At 37.2% G+C, this 24,943-nt stretch overlaps 1 protein-coding gene across 3 annotated transcripts in view; it reads left to right on the forward strand.

Annotated features, from left to right (window-relative positions):
• LOC150096255 (DDB1- and CUL4-associated factor 6-like) overlaps positions 1-24,723 on the forward strand; it is a 443,059-nt gene extending 418,336 nt beyond the window's left edge. Inside the window, exons 17-18 of one of the 3 annotated variants that reach the window (XM_090409213.1) lie at positions 11,034-11,142; positions 24,320-24,723. In XM_090409213.1, the coding sequence (XP_090265339.1) occupies positions 11,034-11,142; positions 24,320-24,336 (126 nt within the window). In that variant the 3' untranslated portion in view covers positions 24,337-24,723. Of the gene's footprint in view, positions 1-11,015; positions 11,146-24,315 lie in introns of those variants that run through there. The other 2 variants (XM_090409212.1, XM_090409214.1) reach the window with 2 other exon arrangements.
• The last annotated feature ends 220 nt before the right edge of the window (positions 24,724-24,943 follow it).

Genomic DNA, 24,943 nt, shown 5'->3' on the forward strand with positions numbered 1-24,943 from the left:
TTCGTAGATTAAAATGTGATATTAACACTATCTCATGTTCATCGCTCTGTAAATGCTGCCCTACAAATCGCCTGCAAAAACGATGACCCAAAGCGCCATCTTACCACAGCTATTGTATTTACTGGCCATCTTCATCCACGTGGTTGCCAGCTGTAAGGAGTTAGTTGCTGTTCGTGATATGTGCGCATTCGTTTTGTAAAAAAATCTAAGTTTGTCCTCTCTTACATAGTATGTGCTGCTTGTATTGGTTACGTTTGGATCTATATGTGTTTTTTTTTTTTTTTTTTTTGGAATTGTCCATTGTATGGAAACTGATGCTACCATACAACCCACGACATCCAACAATCGTACCGACGTTCTATGTGTATGGCGAATACGATGTTCGGCTGCATTTTTCCACCAGCGACGGTACCGTAACAGTAGCAAAAAATATGGAGTCGTGATGTGTAGCATATGTGTTGTGATAGCAAACACGAAACGAATGCCCAACTGATTTTTTACTTCATTTCTGGTATGGTGGTTTTATTTATATCCTCCTGAGTGCTGCTTGTCTTTGTGAAGTGTTTTATTGATGGTATCGACTACTATACAACTGACAACATTGCATCGTGCATGGAATATATTTAGTTCCTTCGCATATTCCCTTCTAGCGCCCATAATATTACGAAAGATACGTGAGCTTCACTAACAGGTTTCATATGTGGTGACATCTAGCAAAAATGCCTCTTATTTATGTTATAGCTGTTTTCTTTATATCCTACGTACGTTCAGTTCCTCTGGTAAAGGAATATCCATTTCAAAATCGGTGGGTGCAATTATTCCACCAGTGAGACGCTATTCTCCTCTACAGATCGGTTTGTCACTGTGATGACGTCTGCCTGATGTAACATCTCCCCCTTTCTGGGGACGTCACTTCCTCTTGCACACGAGGCACCTGCTAACGCATCACAGCGTGCACAGCGGTCTCCCATAGACTTCAATGTTAAAAAACAGACCGTTAAAAAGGAAAGAGCCCCTTCTAAAAATGGATTCATTCAAAAACTAAGGATTATCCATATTTCCAGTTGGTTGAGCTGTGACATTCCACAGGTAAGGAATTGTGTGTCATGCAGTTTTGCAATTTTCCAAGGAAGTCAAATCTCGTCAATACATACCACCCAGGCTTATCGGATTTGTTGTGCAGAATGTATGATTGATGTTCTTGAATTCTTTTTGCTGTAGAGTGTCTTGCTTGTCCAAAGTAGGACAGATTGCAGTTACAAGGAACTTGATATACACCAGGCAGAAACATAGTTGAGCGTTTATCTTCAGAAGAGGGGAAATAGGTGGATATTTTGTTAATAGGGATATAAGTGGCTGTTAAATCATATTTCTTCAGAATTCTTGAAATTGGTTCTGAAGTCCCGGAAATATATGGAATTGGAACTCGACGTATTGATTCTTTGTTGTTCTAGATTGGATTGTAGGAATCGAACAGTTGTTTGGCAAACATTAAAATATTCTTGTGTTAACAAGGAAAAGTAATTTTTATTAAATATATCTCCAAATATTTCAGTTTGAAATTAACAAACTATCATCAGTGGCCTAAACAACAGTTTTTTACAAGGTAGAATGCAAACATTGATTTATTCAAAATAGCACCAGACTATTTTGGTACTATTTATTCAAAATAGTACCAGAAATAGGCTCTGAATTTATTCAAAATAGGCTGCATGATGTTAAATCGCTAGTAGTGTTTACTAATATTGTTATGCTTTCACTGAAGAAAAGGTTAATCATAAAGTGTAAAATAAATTGTATAAATAATTATATAATTTATATTATTATATAAAAACTTTATTTATATCATATTATCATGTTGGAGGCTTAATGGATTTTTTACAACACTCAAAAAGAATTAAAATAAAATTTAATACTTCCTATATTTCGTCCTAGTCACTAGGACATCTACGGGGATTACAAAAACAATTAATGTAACATATACACAAATAACAAACAATACTAAGCCCAACCACGTGGGTGACACTAAAGTCCTATCTAGGTAGAGCGCCCTCTAAGAGCAGTAGTAGGTGGACTGGAATGTAGGGTGGGAACTCTGGTGATGAGTGTTTCCCAAATCTTCGGAAGCTTAATGCAACCATATTTATTGAGATTTGGTTGGTTTTTGAGAGCTGCTGCTGCTTCTAAGAAAAGTCTCTCTTTCTTGAATTTGCTGTGGTGGAGCATGGTGGTTTTCTTCCATGATACCCTGTGGGTGGTGTCCAAAGCATGGTCAGCCAAGCCTGAATGGCCATAGTTGTGTTTGAAGATGTAAGACTTGTTCCTCTAGATGGATGGATGCTGATCTGCCTGTCTGTCCAAAGTACGCCAGCTTACAGGAACAGGGTACTTTGTAAACTCCGGGCAGAGAGAGAGGAGGGAACTGATCTTTCGTAGAATGGATAAGGGTAGCAAGTTTGCAATGGGGCTTATATGCTGTGTGTAGGTTGTACTGTTTTAGTATCTTGGCTATTTTTTCGGATGTGCCACGGATGTAGGGTATGGTGATGGCATTTTTAAAATCTTGTTGACGGGGAATGGGGGAGGAGTTGATTATTTTCTGCCATTTTTCGAAATCTTCGTTTTTCGAAGATTTTGAAAAACGAGCCATAGACTCAGCCCCACTCAAACCTTCTATCTGGCTAAGATATGTAGATGATGTGTTCTCTATTTGGCCTCATGGCCCAGACACGTTAGACTCCTTCCTCAGTCATCTCAATAGTCTACATCCAAGAATCCAGTTCACTATGGAAAAGGAAAAGAACAATTGTTTACCCTTCCTAGACACCTTAGTCACACGCCTGCCTAATGATACACTTACCTTCACCGTATACAGAAAACCCACACACACAGGCAGATACATTCACAAACTCTCCCACCACCACCCCTCTCAACAATATGGCATCATTAAAGCTCTTACCAAGAGAGCCCACAATCTTTGTTCCAGTGGAACTGCCCTCACTACTGAGCTTAACCACATACACAGCACTTTCCTCTCCAATGGCTACAGCGATCACAGTATCAAAAAAATAATCAACTCCTCCTCCATTCCCCGTCCTTCTCGTCAACAAGATTTTAAAAATGCCATCACCATACCCTACATCCGTGGCACATCCGAAAAAATAGCCAAGATACTAAAACAGTACAACCTACACACAACATATAAGCCCCACCGCAAACTTGCTACCCTTATCCATTCTACAAAAGATCAGCTCCCTCCTCTCTCTCTGCCCGGAGTTTACAAAGTACCCTGTTCCTGTAAGCTGGCATACTTTGGACAGACAGGCAGATCAGCATCCATCCGTCTAGAGGAACACAAGTCTTACATCTTCAAACACAACTATGGCCATTCAGGCTTGGCTGACCATGCTTTGGACACCACCCACAGGGTATCATGGAAGAAAACCACCATGCTCCACCACAGCAAATTCAAGAAAGAGAGACTTTTCTTAGAAGCAGCAGCAGCTCTCAAAAACCAACCAAATCTCAATAAATATGGTTGCATTAAGCTTCCGAAGATTTGGGAAACACTCATCACCAGAGTTCCCACCTTACATTCCAGTCCACCTACTACTGCTCTTAGAGGGCGCTCTACCTAGATAGGACTTTAGTGTCACCCACGTGGTTGGGCTTAGTATTGTTTGTTATTAGTGTATATGTTACATTAATTGTTTTTGTAATCCCCGTAGATGTCCTAGTGACTGGGACGAAATATAGGAAGTATTAAATTCTATTTTAATTCTTTTTGAGTGTTGTAAAAAATCCATTAAGACTCCAACATGATGCCCTCACAGCACTTAAGCCTCTTCACACGTATATCATATTAAACAGATCATTAGATAGATGTAGTATCTATCCAGATGGTTTCTTAGGAACTTCTGTCTTTGAAAACATCATTATTGGCCTTAATTTAAAAAAATAAAAATAAAAAATAATGTGTTCTTCGGATCAACCTTTCCCATATTTTTGAAAGATTACTTGAAGGATAGGCAGTGATTCTGATTCAAGGGTGGTGAAGTAAGGCCTCAGCACTCCTCTTTGAATAGGCGTTTGAATTTATATTGACATAAATTTGTATAAAAGGTGAGTTTTAGACCAGAGAATGTTGTGGTCTGCCTCTATTCCATGTTGCATCAATCCAGACGTATCGAATTTGTTGTGAAGAATATAAGATTGATGTTCTTGTATTCTTTTTTCTATTGAACATGTGGTTTGTCCAAAGTAGGAAAGCTGGCATGGAACTTTGTATACACCAGGAAGAGACATAGTTGAGCGTTTATCTTTAGATGATGAAAAATACAAGGATAGTTTATTGATGGGAGTATAAATAGCTACTAAATCATATTTCCTCAGCATTCTTGAAATAGGCTCTGAAATGCCAGAGATGTATGATATTGGAACTCAACATATTGATTCTTTGTTGTTTTGATTGGGTTTATAAGAGTCAAGCAGATGTTGTGTAGTTCTTTCAGAGAAGCCATTTAATTTCATATATTGTCTGATAGTAGACAGTTCTTTCTGTAAATGATGGAGAGTTGAACAGTTAATTCTAGCTCATCGAATTAAACATTTTATGATTCCAGTCTTTTGAGAAGGATGATGTGCAGGTTATTGGTGATGTATCATCCAACAAATTACTTGATGGTGAGCAGATGAGAAGAATGTCTAAAAAGGATAATGTGTTGTCTCTTTCAATTTCCATAGTGAATTTCTTATGAGGATGTAATGTATTGATTTTAGCTAAAAAAGTAGGTAAGGAATCTATATTGTGAGGCCACAGCAAAAATGTCGTCTATATATCTAATCCAAAATGAAGGTTGAGGATGTATAGATGAAAAGAGGATGTCTTCTAAATGCTCTAAATAAAAGTTGGCTAAAGCAGGGGAGAGTAGACTTCCCATAGCAATTCCTTCTACTTGGTTATAGAATTTGTTTTGACACAAGAAATATCTGGAATGCATCACAAATTCGACAGTTTTACTATATCTTGTGGGAAAATATTAGTAAATAGTTGTAAAGTCTCTTTGAAAGGAACGTTGGTGAATAGGGATTCTACATCGAACCTCACCATAAGATCAGTAGGTTATATGGGACATTTTTTAATTTGTCTAAGAAACCTGACACATTTTTTTAAAAAAAAGAACGAGATTTGCCTATATGTGATTTCAATAGGTTTTTGCTAAGTATTTGGCTGTGTGGTAAGTAGGTGAATCAATCAAGAAGCAATAGAAATACAAGCAACCCTAAAGTCTTATAACTAAACCACTTATTGGCTTTGTTGGTTCTTCTTGGTAATTGGGCTCGATGGCTATACATGAGGTTTTCCCATATATGAGGCAGTTTGATCAACCATCTTTGTTCAGGTTGGGATAATTTGTGAGAGTTGCAGAAGATTCAAGGAAATTCCCTCTCAAATTTGAACTTACTTTGATATAGTAATGCGGCTTGATAAATCCAGAGGTTGTATTTGATCTTGTGCTAAATAAAGAACAAGATTGTGCTTTTTTAAGATCTTGGCCACCTGTTCTGAGATGCCATGAATATAAGAAATGGCGATGGATTTGCAATAACCTATTTGGAAGAGTGGCAGGGTAACATGGGTATAGGGCATTAATATTATTTTTATCTGGTGAGTGGGGTATAGCCATTGGTTAAAAAATGTGTGTTGTTGAGTTCTGTGGTGAGTGCAGTATTGAGAGTTATATGAGCAAATTAATATGCCTGATGGACAAGGGTTTTTGTGCTGTGTTGTTGTTGGTGGTGGTGGGGGGGTGATGAATGTATTTACCTGTGGGGGGGGAGACTGAAGGGGCCAAAGATCCATTTGGTTGTCTTGTAACTAAGGTCTATAGGATGGGCAGACTGTTGTTATTTTCTATATCTGTTATAAATTGGATCCTTGGATGTTAGCTGGTCAAATGGGATAGAAAAGGTTCTGAGATGTCCAGTCCATGTGGCCAAATAGTAGGTTTGATGGGGCAGAATTTAAGGCATTCTTTTCAAATGTTTCTGTAGAAAATAGTTTGCCAAGGAAGGAAATACAGGGAGTCCACAGCTGTGCCCTCTGTTTTTTTGTAGAGTTTTCCTTGCTAAATGAAATAGCCTGAATTCGTATTTTTAGAAAGAATCCAGAGAATCTAATTTACAACAAAAATAGAAAGTAACACAACAGTCTCCCTTTCTAGGCATCCTTGTTGCAAGACAACCAAATGGATCTTTTGCCTTCACCATCTACAGTAAATTATCCCCCCCCCCACACACACACAGGTAAATGCATTCATCAACAGTCACATCAACTCTCCCCCTAACAATATGACACTGTAAAAACCCACCAGGCAAAATTAATTTTCTCAGATAGCTCAACACTGCATTCACCACAGAACTCAACCACATAAAAAAACACCTTTTTAGCCAATGGCTACAGCCCCAACAGATAAAAAGAATACTAACACCCAATACCCATGCCACCGTCCCACCCCTTCTAAACATATTACCGCAAATCGATCACCATTCCTTATGTTTATGGCCTCTCAAAAAGGTAACCAAAATCTTAAAAAAACACAATGTTCTGACCAATTAAAAACCATACAGAAAACTAGTATCCCTTATCTAATCTCCCAAAGACCAACTACAACCTCTGGATTTACCTGCAGTGTATCACAGTATCCTACAGTTGCAATTGTTCATATTATGATGGCCAAACAGGCAGGACAGCCAAAATCTGAATATCAGAACACCAGCACTACATCCAGTTTCACCATTATAGCTGTCAGGATTGGCAGACCATGCCCTGGATACCTATCACAAGATCTGTTGGTAAAATGCCACCTTACCCCACCGAAGCAAGTTCAAACTTGAGAGGGTTTTCCTTCAATTTGCTGCAGCTCTCATCAAGTTTAATGCAAATTGATTGCATCAAACTGCCTCTCATATGGGAGACCCTCATGTACAGACATTCAGCTCAATGACCAAGAAGACCCAACCAAAGTCAATAGGCTGCATAGTTATAGAACTTTAGGGTTGCCTGTATTTCTCTTGCTTTTCTCTTTTACTGAAGTATGCTTGCATGCATGTGTTTGATGAGTGTATTAATCCCTGAAGATGCCAATATAACTTTGACAGATTACAGGAAGAAATAATTAAATTGCTATTTATTATTTAACTCTATGTTGTCAGTTTCCTGAAATATCATTGTGCATGATAATCATCATATAAACCTAAACACCAGGATTGTTAATTTTAATGGGGTTTTTTGATCAAAAGTAAAAATATTGAATGTTTTAATCCATTATTTTGCCTCTCATTAAATGAGGCATTTTCAAAGATAAAGATGGCAATGTAAATAAAATAATTGAATAAGAATACTGAATGAATAATAAATGAATGTCGAAGCAAGCATTTAAATATTTTGAATGCTTGCTTGATATTCTTGCTACCTTTGACTCTTTGGCACTAGTATGAAGCCTGATTTGTAATTTGGGATGCCCAAGAATTACTGTTTCCCATATTTTTAGAAGTTGAACACATCCATATTTTTTTAAATTAGGTGTTTTAAGGATGGCTGCAGAATTTAAAAAACCCTGTACCTTTTGAACTTATGATGAAACATCCCCCCCACCCACCACCACCTTATTTATCCTGTCCGTTGTCCAAGATATGGTCTGCTAGACCTGACCATCCACTGTTAGGAATACAGATGTATTTTCATTATGTTCTTCCAAACACATATCAGCTGATCTTCCAGCTTGTCCGTTGTTGGCCAACTTTCCTGAACTGAGAAACAATGGTGCTGGTCCTTAGGAAAATAATAAGAATACTTTATATATGGATCACATTATGAAAAAATTGGCTTTAAATAATGTCAGAATTGGAGATATAAAACTTACTTCTTTGCTATATTATTATGATTATTATTATTAACACCACACCTCCATGGAGTTAAAAAAAACTCATCATGGGAGCAAACACTGTTACACACAAGCCCATCAAGCCATGTTTTAAATTCACTCAATGTATCTGCATTCACCACAATGTCAGACTACACATTCCACTGACCAACCACTCTCCATGCAAAGAACCTACTCCTTATGCCCCTGCTCACACCCTCCTTATAGAGCTTCCGATTAAAATTTCTTCCACATTAACCTTGCAATAACCCTTTACCAACTTAAATGTCTCAGTCATATCCCCTCTCTTCCTCCTATTCACAAGGCTTTGCAAACTGCATTCCCTCAATCTGTCCTCGTATCCCACATCTCAAAGACCAGTTACAACCTTAGTCAGTCTTCTTTGGACTCTTTCCAATATATCCTCATCATGAAAGCCAGGGTACCAAATCTGCATGCAATAATCCATATGCTGCAGTGGAACTAGAACCTCTTTATTTCTACAAGTTAAGGTCCTTCGCATCATTGCGATAATATAATGTGATGTATTCACAATTTGTTGTGAAGTTGTCTTCAAATCTGTTGCCCAGCCACAACATCTGCTTTTTTACTCATCACTCTGCCCAGTTTTGCAAATAGTTGTATATAACCACTTCAGTTTATCCCAACATCATTAATATACAAATTAAATAACAATAGTCCAAAACAGACCACTCCTGTGGCACTAGTCACTTTTCTCTTTTGAGATAGTGCTGCCCCTACCCCCAATACACAACTTGCTGACACCTATCCAATAGCCAGCCACTTATGTAACTCACTAGTCGATTATCCTATCCCATCTGCTTCAGTTTAGTAACCAACTTGTGGTGTATCAATCTATCAGAAGCCTTGCAAAATCTAAGTATACCACTGTATATGCATCTCCTTGTACAATACATTCGTCACCTTGTTATACAAGGGTGGTCTGAAAAGTTCTTGGCCTTGACCATAGATGGCAACACTATTGGCAAGATTTTTTTTTTCTAAGTTGGTACATCTGTCATAAGAATTCATGTGAAATTGCAAATCATTCTATCAAGTAGTTTGTTTTATACAGCTGTCTGAAGCAAAAGTCTTGTCTGTATCCCTTGAAATGGATAAAATTGAGTATCATGTGGTTATGAAATTCTGTATAAAAGAAGGTTTAACACCAAAAGAAATTCATTCGAAGTTCAAAAAAAGTTTATGGGCACTCTTCTCCTTCATTTTCGACAATTAAGAAATGGACTGCCGAGTTTAAACGTGGTCGTACCAGCCTTGAAGATAATCCATGTGAAGGATGTCCAAAAAGTGTAACAATACTAGAAATCATTGATCAAGTGCATGATATGGTACTGGATGACCAGCTAGTCAAAGTGTGTGAAATTGCTGAGACTGTAGGCATTTCAAAAGAACGTGTAGGATATATTTTGCACGAAGAATTGCAAATGAAAAAGTTTTGTGCAAGATAGCTGTCACGCTTGCTCACAGCAGAATCAAAAACGCACTCTTATGAAAATCTCTGAATAGTGCTTGAAGCATTTTAACAAGAATAAAACTGATTTTGTGTGTCGATTTATTACTATGGATGAGACTTGGATTCACCATTGCACACCAGAATCCAAACAGCAGTCAAAACAGTGGACAGATGCCGGTTGTTCATTCAAGAAGACGCTGAAAAACCTTTTTAGCGTCAAAGAAGACGAAGTCGGTTCCATCAGCAGTCAAGGTCATGGCATGGGTGTTTTGGAATGCTAAAGGCATTTTTTAAATTAATTATCTTGAAAAGGGTAAAACAATAACCAGGAAATATTATTCTGATCTTTTAACCAGACTAGATGAAAAAATTTGTGAGAAAAGACCTGCTTTGCAGAATAAAAATATCATCTTTCATCAGGACAGTGCACCTGCCCACAAAGGTGTTTTGGCAATATGAAAATTAAGGGATCTGCACTATGAATTGTTGGAACATCCTCTATTCCCCAGATTTGGTTCCCTCTGACTTCTATCTTTTCCCAAAACTAAAACTCTTCCTCGTTGGTCAGCTTTTTTCTTCGAATCAAGAGGTAATTGCAGCTGTAGAGGGGGATTTTGCAGATCTTATTGACAACCACTACAGGAATGGGATAATGGCGCTGGAGCATCGCTGGAATAAATGTATTAGTCTTAAGGGAGATTATGTTGAAAAATAAAAATAATTTTGAAAATATAAATTCGTTTTTTCATTGTTAGGCCAAGAACTTTTTCAGACCACCCAGGTAGCACATAAGCAAATTTGTAAAACATGACCTCCTTTAACAAACCCATGCTGACAAGCACAAAGAATACCATTGTTATTGATCCACTTTTGTATCCTATCTCTCACAAACTTCTCCAATATCTTAACTATAACTATAGACATACAGATTGACCTATAATTTGCTGCCTTGGCCTTATCACCAACCTTGTGAAATGGAACAATTTTGCCTTCATTCCACTCCTTTGGGACTTGTACTGTTGCAAGACTCTTGTTAAACAGGTAGGCCAAGGCTGATGCTCTCCTTGGAACATTCCCTTAATAAATACACCTGGTGGTACGTCATCAAGTCTTACTTTCAGCCTTGTACTTCCACATATATCCTTTCCTCGTTGAAGTCTTCATATTGGTGGTCACAACCCAGGTGATCACTTCATGATCACGCTCACCAACTGGAGTGAAGTGTGAAATCCACTAACAATTATATCCACTGATGAAATTATCAGAACTAAAACTCTTGATCTTCCTGAATCAGTATTTATCAAGATAGGTAAGTGCTCAAAAATCAAAGTATTATGACCATATGATTCCAAATATATTGTTATTTTTCATATGATTCCAAATATATTGTTATTTTTTTAATGTGAATTTTCTGAGATATATTGTCACCAGATGCATGCATGCATATCCATTTATTCATGAGTAGTATTAACACAGCTGAGGTAAAACAAGAAAAATAGAACATGATGGACACATTATAGAGTGCATTTCTAAAATGATATAGAGTATCTCTTTATTCTATTAATATTTAAAGTAGTTTATTAAAAATTGTGTAGTCTCTTTTTATTTTATAGATTGTAGAGAGAAATGAAGTAATGTTGGAGGAGACTAAAGATACCATAACAGTTCCTGCATCTTTCATGATTCGAATGCTGGCATCTTTAAATCATCTTAGATCTGCAGGTAAAGTAATTGTGTATTCTTAGCATGCCACTAATGTAGTTCATTAACTACTGTTACAGCTACTCTCTTTTTGTAGTCAGTAATTCTTTTGAAGATGAGTACCTCCAGAGCACAGTTTCAAGACCAACACAATTTGTCCTTTGTTGGAAGGACTTGGTTCAAATCCTTTATTAGGACATGAACTTTCACAAAGGTTTTTAACTTAAGGGCAGTTAGTTGTTCTCATGCAAAGGGGAGAAGATTTTTTAATCCTATAAAACAAATCATCAGAGGCAAATCATGCAATTGATAGACATAACATATTGGTATCAAAATCTTAGTTGCTTAGGCCATAATTCTGATCAAGCCCTAAGCATTACTTCTTTATTGTGAAACTGCAACACATCTTACCTCCTTCTGTTTATTTACTTACTTATTACTCTTCACTCCACTGGGGGGCATAGGACCTTGACCATGGATCACCATCTGACTGCTTTGTGCTTCTCTCTTTATCTGTCTCCAGATCTTTCCAATCTTTCTGAGGTCTTCTACTCCTCTCTGCCACCTCAACTTTGGTCTACCTATTTCCTTGCAGATTTCACTCTAAAGCTTGTTTGACTTTATCCTTCCTCGCCTAGTTTCCCCATAAGAGCTTTCTCTAGGGGATGTCATTCTCAACAGTTTGTCTTCATTTAGTATTACATTTTGATCAGATATTTCTATGGTCCTGATTGGTTGCTAGCTCTTCACTTAACCCTCACCTATTTATCCAGACTTGTAACCAGCATCATATGGCATAGCTACATCATGGCTCGCTTCCATTTATTTACCATACTATATAATTTTGACAACATCGGAAGATGTAGGATCTTCCTGAAACATGGCAAGCCAAAGTTATTTTCATTTCAAACTTGGTTTATATCTTTTCTGGATTGCCTAAACAACACTTTGGACAAAGTAAGTTGATGCTTAGTTTGTCTACAAGCATCATATGTATGTGCCTTAAGTGTCCTTCATGAGATATACAAACAGCGTGCAGACAATGAGGCAACACGATGAGAGAAATACACTGTAGATATGTAAGTCTGCAAAACTATATAATTATGTATATTCAGTTTTGAAAAGTAGTGGAAAGAAATTGTTCACAACTGGGCAAGTCCTTCCCCCCCATTCCTCCTTGCTTTGCCTATCACCTCTGGATGCCATCAATAGTTAATGGACAATAGCTTTCATCCATTCTAAACGAATATTTGCTATGTTAAAAGAATAATTCTTGAATGTCTTGCAAACAAGTGAAACTGAATTCCAATTAGCAGATGTAAATAATGAAGAAAAAAAAACACTCAAACCTAAATTCAGTGTTTTTCTATTCATTATATTATTTTCTATTCTTGAAACCTAAACATATGTTATTTATCAAAGTTGATGTTAATTTTGTAGCAACAGCTGTTGTATTATTATTATTAAGAGAGATCTCCATGGAGTCAAGGACTCATTGAGGGAGACCACATACTACACACACCAGGCTATCATACTTATTCTTGAATTCATTCACACTGCTTACACACACACACACACACACACACAACATTCAATGGCAATCCATTCCAATCACGCACAACCCTATGAGAGAAAAATCTAGCCCTCACCCCCTTCTTAGCAGCATTCATTCTCAGCTTCCAAGGATGCTCTATTGTCCTTTCCCCATGCTCTATAAATTGAAAAAATCAATCAATTAAAATCCTGTGTGACCCATTCGGAAGTTTGTAAGTCTGCGTCTTATCATATTACCCATCTTTCTCCTGTTTGGTAGTGTCTGCAGTTTACAAATCCTCGATCTGTCTTAATAATCAGTATTCCACAATCCTGATATCATTTTTAACACTTTTGCGCTCTCTCCAATATATCAGAATCACAACAGAAATCAGGAGACCAGACCTGTGCACAATAGTCCAAGTGAGGTCTTATCAAGGCCCCGAAAAGAGGCAACATGACATCCTTATCTTTACATGTGAATGTTCGTTTCAGCATTGCAGTTATCTTTTGAGTTGTATTTGCAGTCTTTGCTACATGTCCCTGAACTTCAACTTCCTATCTACTAACACTCCAAGATCCCTAGCCTCATCAGTTTCTTCTAGCATAATCTCACCAATATAATATGAACATTGGATATCTAATCATGCTGAAGTGAATGACTTATCATTTACTGACATCCATTTTCCAATGCCCACAATTCTAGCCTATTCGAATCATTCTGCAAGTACTGCATATCAGCATTCCTGATTACCCTATCTATCTTTGCATCATCAGCAAATAGCTGTATGTCACTTGTCAAATCCTTCCCAATATCATTAATGTACAGATTTGAATAACAGTGAACCAAGGACTGATTGTTGTGGTACCACTGATTACCTTAAATCTTGCAGACTCACATCCCTCGTATACTACTTGTCGTATAACTGTTGTCCCATAACAGTTCAATAAATGCATTTTCATTACTTTCATGAGATTCTACTGCTACCCAATCAGTATTTGGATAATTAAAGTCTCCAATATGGTTACTCTTTTCGCGCTCATCTTTTCTATTTGGTAATGCATTTTTTCATCACTTGCAACTGATCCACCAGGTCTGTAACATCCCACTCTATAATTGATCTTGTTAGATTCCACCTCACATTAGATGGATTCAAACTCACTGCCACATGAAATACTGTCATAGGTCTCAACTCTAACTGGATTCAAGTCATGTGATATCATTAGCAGCATGCCCTCTCCTCTCCTATCCTCTCTATCTTTCCTAAAAATACTATACCCTTTACATTCGATACCAGTTAGTATGTCTGATTCTGATAGCCAGGTCTCACTAATGCCTACAATCTGAGATCCCAACATATTGACTAAGTCAACAAACTCTACCCCTTTGTTTCTGATACTCCTAGCATTCATGTACAGACATAATAATCTACCTATTTCTTCTTTTGTATACTCTTGTCTGCAGTCTTCATGAAACACTTGGACAACTTCAGATCTTTATTCTTCACTAGTGCCTTATACATGTCGACATCTTTGCACACATTTGATGGGTCTGAACTGGACGAACACAAAGTCGAAATCATTCTCTCCTCGTCATCATTTCCATGACAAAGCCCATTCCCATCATTAACACAGTTATATAATATTGTCGCTCTTACACTTATATTACCATTCTTCCCTTTATAATTTAGTTTCCTTGACTCTGTTTGTGTGTGTTAGGTCTCATACCATTATTAGTTTTCAAGACTCCTAATACCAAACATATTCAGGTGTAGGCCATCCCTCTTATACAAAATCCAATCTGCCCTCAAACTCACTCCACACATCCAAAAACTATATAATGAAATTTTTCATAATTAATACTGTCTCTCTCTCTCTCTCTCTCCTCTGAATCTTTCCTATCTTGCTAAGTCATTTCACTTATGCAGCCACCGAAGGAGGCAAGCTAGCCTCAATAAGTGCCAGTCCCAAGCCAGGATAAATGGTGAGGGTTGATGTCAGGAAAGGCATCCGGTCATAAAACTTCACTGCCAGCTCTAGCTATGATATGAGTCAAAGAGAAAATGATATAAGGGCTAGGGCGTACCCCTTAAGCGATGTGCAGCCTCATCGCCCCACAGCTGTGAGAAGTGGATGAGGGCTACTGCATCAAGGGTGGGTGCAGTTAAAGAAGCGAGCCCAGCAGGTGGAGAGGATGTTGCGAGTGGGAACACTAAATGTTGGAAGCATGACTGGAAGGGAAAGAGAGGTGGCAGACATGATGAGGAAGTTGGACATTTTATTTGTGCAGGAGACAAGGTGGAAGGAGGGAAAGGCAAAGGAACTGGGAGATGGATATAAATTGTTCTACTCTGGAGCGAATAACGAGGGAAGAAATGGTGTAGGAATTGTGGTGTGTGGCAGAATGAAGGGCGAAGTACTGGAAGTGGGTAAAAAGAACGACAGGATCATGCAAATGAAATTGGGTCTTGGAGAAGAGAGGGTGGTCGTACTATGTGTATATGCCCTGCAAGTTGGCTGTACAGCAGAGGAGAAAGATGAGTTCTGGAATGTGTTAGATGAAGAAAACGAGATGGTGATTGTCGGAGGAGATTTGAACGGACACATAGGGAGACAGAATAGAGACTGTGAAAGGGTGCATGCTGGCCACGGAGTGGGAATAATGAACCAGGAAGGAGAGAGAGGGTTGTGGACTTTGCAGTAGCGTTTGATCTGGCAATTGTGAACTCGTTTTTTCTACAAGAGGGAAGAACATTTGATAACATTTAAGAGTGGTAACAACAGTTCACAAATTGACTACATTTTGACTAGAAGAAAACATCTTAAGGTTGTGAGAAATTGTAAAGTAATTCCAACAGATCAAGTGGCACAGCAACACTGACTGCTGTTCGCAGACTTTAAAATAAGATCGAAGATAAGAACCTCTAGAAGCCATGGGATGAAGACAATTAAGTGGTTTCGCTTAAAAGAAGAGAGTGTGAGGAATCGTTTTAGGGATAGGGTGTTAGAGAGGATTTCAGATGGACTGGAAAGTGTACAAGATTGGTGGAAACATAATTCAAAAGTAATCCTGAGCTGTGCAATCAAGGTGCTTGGTGAGATATCTGGAAAGATTAGAGAGAAGAAGGAGGGTTGGTGGTGGAATAATAATGTACAAGTGGCAGTGACAGCTAAGAGGAAGGCAAAGCAGAAGTGGGATGAGTCAAGAGTGGAAGAGAATAGAGAGGTCTAAAGAGAGAGAAAGCAAGAAGCCAAGAGAGTTGTGGCACAGGCGAAGGCCATGGCATATCAAGATCTGTATGATCAATTAGAAACAAAGGAAGGGCAGAGAAAAATTTACCAACTAGCGAAATGTAGAAATAAAGCAGCAAAGGACATCTCTTACATGTGAGGCAGATCAAAGAAAGAAAGCAAGAATCCAAGAGGGTTGTGACACAGGCGAAAGCCATGGCATATCAAGATCTGTATGATCAATTAGAAACAAAGGAAGGACAGAGAAAAATTTACCAACTAGCGAAATGTAGAAATAAAGCGGCAAAGGACATCTTACATGTGAGGCAGATCAAAGACACTGAAGGAAGAGTATTATGGAGGGATGTGGACATAAGAAATAAATCGAGAATATACTTTGAGGGACTTTTGAATGAGGAAAATGCAAGGACTCACAGAGAAGGTGGGCAGCCTTCTGAGGGGATGGTGCAGAACATCAGTTGAGTGGAAGTGACAGAGGCCATGAAGAGGATGAGGAATGGAAAATCGGTGGGCCCCGACAGGATTCCAGTGGAGGCATAGAAGGCACTGGGGGAAGAGGGAATTGACCTGCTGTGGGACCTGTTCATGAAAGTTTGCCAACAGGAAAATATACCTGAGGAATGGAGGGAGAGTACTCTTGTCCCCATCTACAAGTGTAAAGGGGATGTACAAGACTGTAAAAATTACAGAGGAATAAAGTTGATGTCCCACACAATGAAAATCCTAGAAAGGGTTCTTGATGGAAGATTGAGGAATGAGGTGGAGATTGCAAAGGAACAATTTGGCTTCATGCCTGGTAGATCAACAACAGATGCTATCTTTGGGTTACAGCAGATGATGGAAAAGTTTCAAGAGAAACAACGGGAGCTACATCTGGCATTTATTGATCTGGAGAAAACATACGATAGAGTGCCAAGGCAAGAAGTCTGGAGGTGTCCGAGGGAGAAGGTTCCAGAGAAATATGTCAGGTTGGTGCGGGAGATGTTCAGAAATGTGAAGACAAGTGTTCGGACCTGTCTGGGACAGACAGAAAGTTTTCAAGTAACAATTGTCTTGCATCAAGGGTCAGCATTAAGTCCGTTTCTGTTTAACATTGTGATGGAGATGGTGATGGAGGAGGTGAGGGAAGATGCGCCTTGGACAATGTTGTATGCAGATGACATCTTTCTGTGTGCAGATTCAAGAGAAGAAGCAGGAACTAAACTGGAAAGATGGAGAAAAGTACTGGAAGAGAGAGGTATGAGACTGAGCAGAAGTAAGACAGAGTATATGTGTTGCACAGTGGGCAGCAGCCAGGAGACAGATCTGGAGCCAGAAAGAAATGTCATCAGGAAGGTGAGGGACTTTAGATATTTAGGTTCAACAGTAGAAGAAGATGGAGGAGCTGAGAAGGAAGTGGGATGCAGGATACAAGTGGGTTGGAGGAACTGGAGGGAGATGGCTGGAGTGTTATGCAATAAGAGGGTGCCGATCAATCTGAAAGGCAAAATCTATAGGACAGTAGTGAGGCCAGCTATGACGTATGCTATAGAAACTGTGGCCCTGAGGAAAAATAACATCAGCAGAATGGAAGTAGCAGAGATGAGAATGCTTAGCTGGATGTGCAGTGTGACCAGAAAGGATCGTCTGAGAAATGACTATGTAAGGGGAACAGTGAAAGTTACGGACTTAGGAGCGAAGATACAGGAGGCAAGGTTGAGATGGTTTGGTCATGTGATGAGGAGGGAGGACGAATATGTGGGAAGAAGGGTCATGCAGATGGATGTGTAAGGAAGGAGGAAGTGTGGGCAGCCAAAGAAGAGATGGATGGAGTTAGTAGAAGAGGATTTGAGGATGAAGAACTTGGATGTGGTGACAGCCCAAGACAGGAGGATGTGGAGGAGACTCATCATCAACAGTGACCCCACTTAAGTGGGAGATGCTGCAGAAGAAGAAAAGAATACTGTCTCTCTCTCTCTGTGAATTTAAAAATAAAGATTATATTTTTAGATGCATTTTTAAAAATGAATAAGTACCTATTAAATTTAGTTTGTGCATACAGGCACAAGCTGAAATCCTTATAAAGAAATTTTTAATCATCCCAATTTGTATTTTGTTTGGATTATTTCATCATATATTCACTGGACATCCACAGATGCTGTATGATTACTCCGATGCTCGGTGATGTACCACACTAGGCCTCTCCATGTAGTCCTGTTATATGCTTTTCTGGAGGCTTGAACTCTCTGAAGATCAGTCGCTCCACACACATGCCATCCATCCATCTCACTGATGGTCTACCCCTACCTCTTTTTCCAGGAACTTTACCCTCTATTGCTGTTCTGAGAAGTCCTCCTTTCGATGTGTCCAAAATATTTTAACTTTCTTCTGTCAATATCCTTAAAGAGACTTAAAGTTGTATTGATCTTTTCAAATACTCATTCATTTATACACCTTTCAATATGTGATATCTTCAACAGCCTGCCTTCTGTAACACTACATCTCAAAAGCATCTATTCTTTTCTTTTCTGACTTTTTTAGGTTCCACATCCATAAGTTGCTGTTAGAAAAAACACCTGCATCCAAAATCCTCATCTTTGTCCCATAGAAATAGATCCATCTTTCCAGATTTTAGACAAGTCTCTGACTGTTTATTTAGCCATTCCTAATTTTCTTTCGATCTCTTCTGAACAGCAATTCTTCACATTAATAATGGATCCCAGGTACTCAAATGTGCTGACTTCCTCAGTTCTTTCTTCTTTAAGGTAAACTTGTTTCTCAAGAACTTCCCTGTTTGTATTTCCTTTGAGAACCATAATCTTTGTCTTGCTAAGATTAAGTTGAAGTCCTCTGTTATTACTGATCTTGTTAACTTTATCAAGAATTTGTCCTAGTTTTTCCTTGTCATTACAGAGGGGTATGGTATCATCAGCATACCTCGGATTACTGATCAGTCTACCACCTATCCTAATTGATAGGTCCAAACTGAACGAACATAAAGTCGAAATCATTCTCTCATCTTCAACATTTCCATGACAAAGCCCATTCCTACAAGCAGGTTTCAGATCCTTTGCCTTAGACAGATCATAGAAAAATATAAAGAATTCAGACTCCTTCTGGTAATATGTTTCTTAGACTGCTCTAAAGCTTTTGACTGTGTTCAGCATGGGAAACTGGGAAGTAATGAAAAGAATGGGTTTTCCTCAACACACTATCAGGTTGATAGCCAACTTTTACAGGAAGCAAGAAGCCATTGTAAGAACAGGTTTTGGATTGACTGATTGGCTTCAGGTGGGAAAAGGAGTTAGGCAAGGATATTTACTTTCTCCTCACTTGTTTAATATATATGCAGAGGACATCATTGGATTATTTGCATAGTTAAAAAGGGAGTAAGGGGTGGGTGGGTGGGAGGAAATGTGTAAAAATTATTTTTTTGCAATAACTCCACTCTGGCTCAGGGAAAAGAATGTCTGCACGATTTAATCTTTTTTTTTTTTTTTTTTTTTAGCATTGCCAAAACAATCAAAAACCAATATCAGTAATGCACTGACCAGAAGGAATTTATAATGGAATTTTGTCAAGATCATACTCCTGATATATACCTGAAGGGAGGCACAGGATACTACATTGCAACTAACTTCCTGTTGACAGCTTATTTTCAAATTAGTCTGTTGTATGTCATTAAACTCCTAATTTATATTACAATGTAGTCGCAATACCAAAAACTTCCCACAGAACTGCTTATTCTTTAAGTTTTCCACAACACTTTAACTTATTCTATAAGTTTTCCATTCAGGATAACATTCTCACCTATTTTCATAGTCTTTGTCTTTTTATTTACTAATTTTCATACCAGATTTGTTACATCATTTACTCAATTTAGTTGAGGAATTCTGCACACTCATACTGTATTTATTTATGAGTATGACATCATCTGCATGAAGTAAAGGGTTGAGATTAACATCTTCAATTTTGATATGTTTAATGCCACATTGTCCATATAGGCAATGAGTAGCAGTGGAGATAATGTATGCCCCTTTTCTTATTTTCTTTCCATTCATTTTCTTACATCCATTCAACTTCCTGACTATAACTTAACTATAGACGTGCATGATATTATTTTTTATTTTATTTTTTTATGTTGGACCCATGTATGAGAGGCTGGTCGGTCATATTTACTGCATATAATTGGCATTATGAACAGTTTTCCCTCTTGGTGCCTTGTCATATGCCTTTCCAGATCCACAAAATTTAAATATACATCCTTGTTATGCTCCCATGATATTCCAGTTGCCTATCTTAAAGTGAATATTATATTCTGAGAAAGCCCTATTTGGCCTGTACCCTGATCTTAGAGGTTTCTTCACAATTTGTCTTAGCCTCTTCTCAAATATGCTTGCACAAATTTTACCTAAAGCACTTACAGGAAAAATTCTTTTGTAATTCCTACAATCAGTTTTATTTCACTTTTTATAGATGGGTACTTTGAGAAATCTGCCCATCATCTGGAATTTGGCCTTCTGAATTATGCATGACACCCACTGTAAATCTTTTATCCCACTATCCTTTCCTTCATGGTTACACGGTGATCAGAATCCATTATAAAAATTATGGAAACAACTACTGTGTTAGAGTAAAACTTCAGTTTTATATAAACCAAAATAATCACTCAATTAGGGAATTTGGATCATATGAAATCAGGCTTCATAGATAAGAAGTTAGAGATCAGATTGATTTTCAGAATTCAGGGAAATGGTCAAAACAGCAGATGAATGAGACAATAAGGCAGGGAAATCTTAAGCCACAGAAAGTCAAAAAAAGAAGGTGATATTCAAGATTTGGCATCCTCTGCCAAGGAATTATATAGAGTGGACAGTATTTGGACAGGTAAGATGGGCTGTGGTTGTTGTAGCAGATTTGGGGTTCATTCAAAAAACAGGTATGGATGCCTGCAGGTGATACAAATTTAATGATGATCCAGATCTAATCCATAATTTTTCTGATAACAGTACCCTGCACTCGTCTTTCTCATTTAACAAAACTTGCATTACACAAATCAGCAGAACTTCCAGGATATCAACTTTTACAACCTTAAGATCTGATCTCCAAAAACCATTTTTAATGGAGTTTAGATAACCTCATTAATTTCAATATAGTATAACTCAATCTGATTTGATTTCTCATCAAAATAAGAACTCCTTTTCATTTGATTTTGCTTTGGACACCACACAAATTTGTGAATAAGCTGAAATTTGTCTTTGGGTAACTCTAACTTCCAATCTTTCTTGGCATAGACATAAAACAAATATCCCACCTCATGTTTTCTCTATTTGCTCATGTTGTTATTTAACCTTTGAACTGTTTTAACTTGTGCAAATCACAAAAATATCCAACCATTGAACTCTTCTCACATCTGGGCTGTACTCCTAAGAGCACCCTAAAAATACTTGACTTAGTACAGAAGAAAATTATAAAATTAATTAATGGCCTGTCTGTCATTTAATTCCTTTCACCCTCTTTCACTCATATACTTGGTTCTACTTCCTACATTTTCTGCAAATATTTCCATAGTAATTTCCATTTCTGTTGATCAGAATTTACATCATTAATTGCTATCCTCAGAATCTGTTAAATATGTACAGTAGCGTTTCAAAATTCCTTCATAATTCAACTCCAAACTCACAGTCTTGTCTCTTATGCATTTCGTAAATAGTACAATCTGCATAGCTTCAATGTTAGCAAGTTTCTTCTTTCTTCTCCCAACTTTCTGCTCATCCATGGTATTAATATACTACTCTAGGTTGGACAACTTGTCATGCATGAATTGTCATATTTAAAAAAAAAAAAAAAATCTGTTATTTGTAAACAAATTGCTGCATTTACAGAGAATCCTCACCTTGGGATTCTCTGTAAACGTAGTTGGCAGTTGAATAGCAAGTTTGCTCTCCAACCAGTAAGTGTGAGTTCAAATCTCACTGCATCAATGGAAGTTTGTGAATGTTTTTAGATGTAGATAAATTTCATTGCCCAGTCTAATACCACTACAATGCTTATTGACACTGAAGTAACTTAAGGTCCATGTGTCATCACTAGAATAGAGCTCCTGATTATATAACCCTTAGCCTCTTTATGGTACTGATAGATTTAGAACCTTTTGCAGGTAATATTCACGTAAGGGGGAAAAGCAAATTGCCACTCCGTTCTCCTCTTCTGCATGGTTGATCGTGTAAATAATTGGCATCTTCCCTTCTTCATATTGTTGGTCAATGTTACTAAAAACCACCTGGAACATATTTTTAGAATTGCAGAAAATCACAATGAACAAAAGTGCTTGTTTTCATTACAACCAAAAGATCTTCCTTTATATAACATTATTACCTATATTTTGCTGACAAATGTATAATTAGACTTATTATAGGCCTTACTTGTTAGTTACATAGGCTTTTACATAGAAAACTTTAGCTGCATTCTTAATGGAGAACCTCTAGAACAAGTAAAATATTTCAGCTATGGTACAGTTTTTAGTGAGGATAGAAAATTAAATTTAGAAATTGGACTACAGAATAAGCAAAGCTGATATGGTGTGGACAGCCAGTTGAATAAAGTTATATGAAATAAGAGAAAAATTAGCCAAAACACTAAACTATCAGTATATATGAACAGTGTTCAAACCAGTTTTAATTATGGATCTGAGAGTTGGGTTAGAAATAAAGCACTTGATCAAAGATTAGGGGCCAAAGATATGAGAGTTATGAGAAAAATTAGCAGCCTGAACAGATAGCATCAATGGCAGAATCATATTAAAAATGAAGACATTAGGAAGGAACTTTGATATTGTTAGTATTCAAGAATGTTTTAGCACTTTCAATTGAACAGTGCGAATTGAAGGTAGTATAGTCACCTAAACGGAATGGAAGACGAAAGCAAAACAGGTGTTGGATGCAAAGATGGCAGGGAAAAGACCCAGATGAAGAACAAGAACTGGATGGATTGGTTCAATCAGAAGCACCTTATTATTAATATTATTATTACATGTCACCTCCAAGGGGTCCAAAGACTCATCGAGGGAGGGCACCTTCTCTACAACTCTCCATCTCCACCACTCAATCCTGCAACTATCATCATCTACAACAATTCCATCTACTGCCCACCACTACTAGTAGACCTTAGAAGACCAAAATATTAGATAAGACAATATTGGAGTGCTGATAGATAATAGACTAATTTGGCAGAAAACTGTTGATAGGAGATTAATAATAGTGTAAACTTCATCATGTACTGCTGTCATAGTAGCCTGTATACCCTTTGAGGATATATATCAGGAAATTGATAATAATGAAGGGAAAGGATCATTGCAAGGTGCCTTGGAAATTAATAATTTTGCTGATATACAGTGCTGTCTTTAGCAGAAGGGGGATAAAAATTTGTCCTTGTAAGTTGCATAATTTTCTATTGATTTCATCATAATTGCCATACCCCTTTCTAGTATTAAGCCTAGTGACTGGTTATATCCAAGTAACTGCCTTTGGAATTCTAATTTAATAGTACACTACTTTATTCTGAAGACGCTTTCATTCATCCATTTTGTTGTTCATTGTTCAAATGCAAATCGTGGAAGTGATCCCAAATAATTATACGCAGAACAAAATGTAGAGGTGAATGAAGAGAGAGAGAGAGAGAATTTTGAGGAACTCCAGTCTTAGAAGAATATGGAGGTAGGATGTATAAAGTTCACCATCATTTGCAATATCCAGAGCAAACAGTGAAGATAGCCATTCACAAAAAGAAGGAATACCTTAGTACAAGGACTTATTTAGATTTTTTTTTTCTGTATGCTGCATTTGATGTAATTTTCTAAAATTCTGAAGATCGGCTACCAGAGAGAGAGAGAGAGAGAGAGAGAGAGATGAAGCTATTTCATGGCATTTATTCTGGTATAGGTACTTACAAGAAGTACTTCTTTGAATTGATAGTGACAGAATGCATGTTAGCAAACATACAATTGATAGAAGTTTTCCATGTGTAGTGTGTAGAAAATAGCTTAAAAAAGTATTATTATTATTGCAGACCTCCATGCAATCATAAGACTCATCGCAAGAAATGTAAGTTGCATTATTTCAAAAAACCTTCTTTCCCATGCCAGAAATTGACTAATTCAAGAACTGGCCGAAAGAAGACTTAGAAAAAATTTCTCTAGTCAGGGACTAGAATTGTACTTGAAACTCTTTCTTCGGGCAGCCTAGTGCCATGATGATAATAAAAGTAATGAGCATGGTATTGAATTTGTCATCAAAGTTTAAGTTTTGTAATATATGTAATATTTTAGTAATAAATGAATTACATATATTTGTATGATGTTCATGACATTGTATTATATATTTATTTCATTAATCAGTTTTATTCTTTCATCTTTTATTTTGTTGGTATTAGGTAGACATGACAGGCGAATGATCTATTTAAGTGATGAAGATAACTGAGTTGTTGTCGCTGCACCTTCTTTCAGTATCTGGTTTCATATTTCAGTTCATTTGTTATTTATGTTTAAGATTTATGTAGAATATTTTTTGAATAACCAGTTCCTTCACATTCAGTTACTTTTCACTAATAGTTTGTAAATCTTATTCAATCTTTTGTTCTTGTCAAAATTTCTTTATAAAAGATTAGATTTCTGTAATTCATTTTTTTTCTTTTAAATTGGTTGTTACCAAATTGGAGGAGCAATTGTTTGTATGTAAAACATCGAAAGATGAAACATCATAATCTGATGAACAGCTGTTTGTAGTATTTCATAAACCACTAATCATGTAAATGACTTGTAATAAATATTTCTGAATTTTATTGATTTTTAAAGATTGTCTTTTTACGTATCATATAGTTCTCTCAAGTGTCAGTCTGAATCTAATCTAATCTCAAAAAGTTTTAACACATTTATCTCAAATAATATGGTCTGATAAATCTTATCACATATTAATGACAAGAATTATGAGAAGATTCTTGCTTCATCAATGGAAAATTATTTCACAGAATAATTAATTGCATTTTAGAAATAAAGGCGACA

This window comes from Typopeltis vanoorti, chromosome 19 (genome assembly GCF_054136105.1).
Source record: "Typopeltis vanoorti isolate ZY-2024b chromosome 19, IOZ_Tvanoo_1.0, whole genome shotgun sequence".
Lineage (NCBI taxonomy): Eukaryota > Metazoa > Arthropoda > Arachnida > Uropygi > Thelyphonidae > Typopeltis > Typopeltis vanoorti.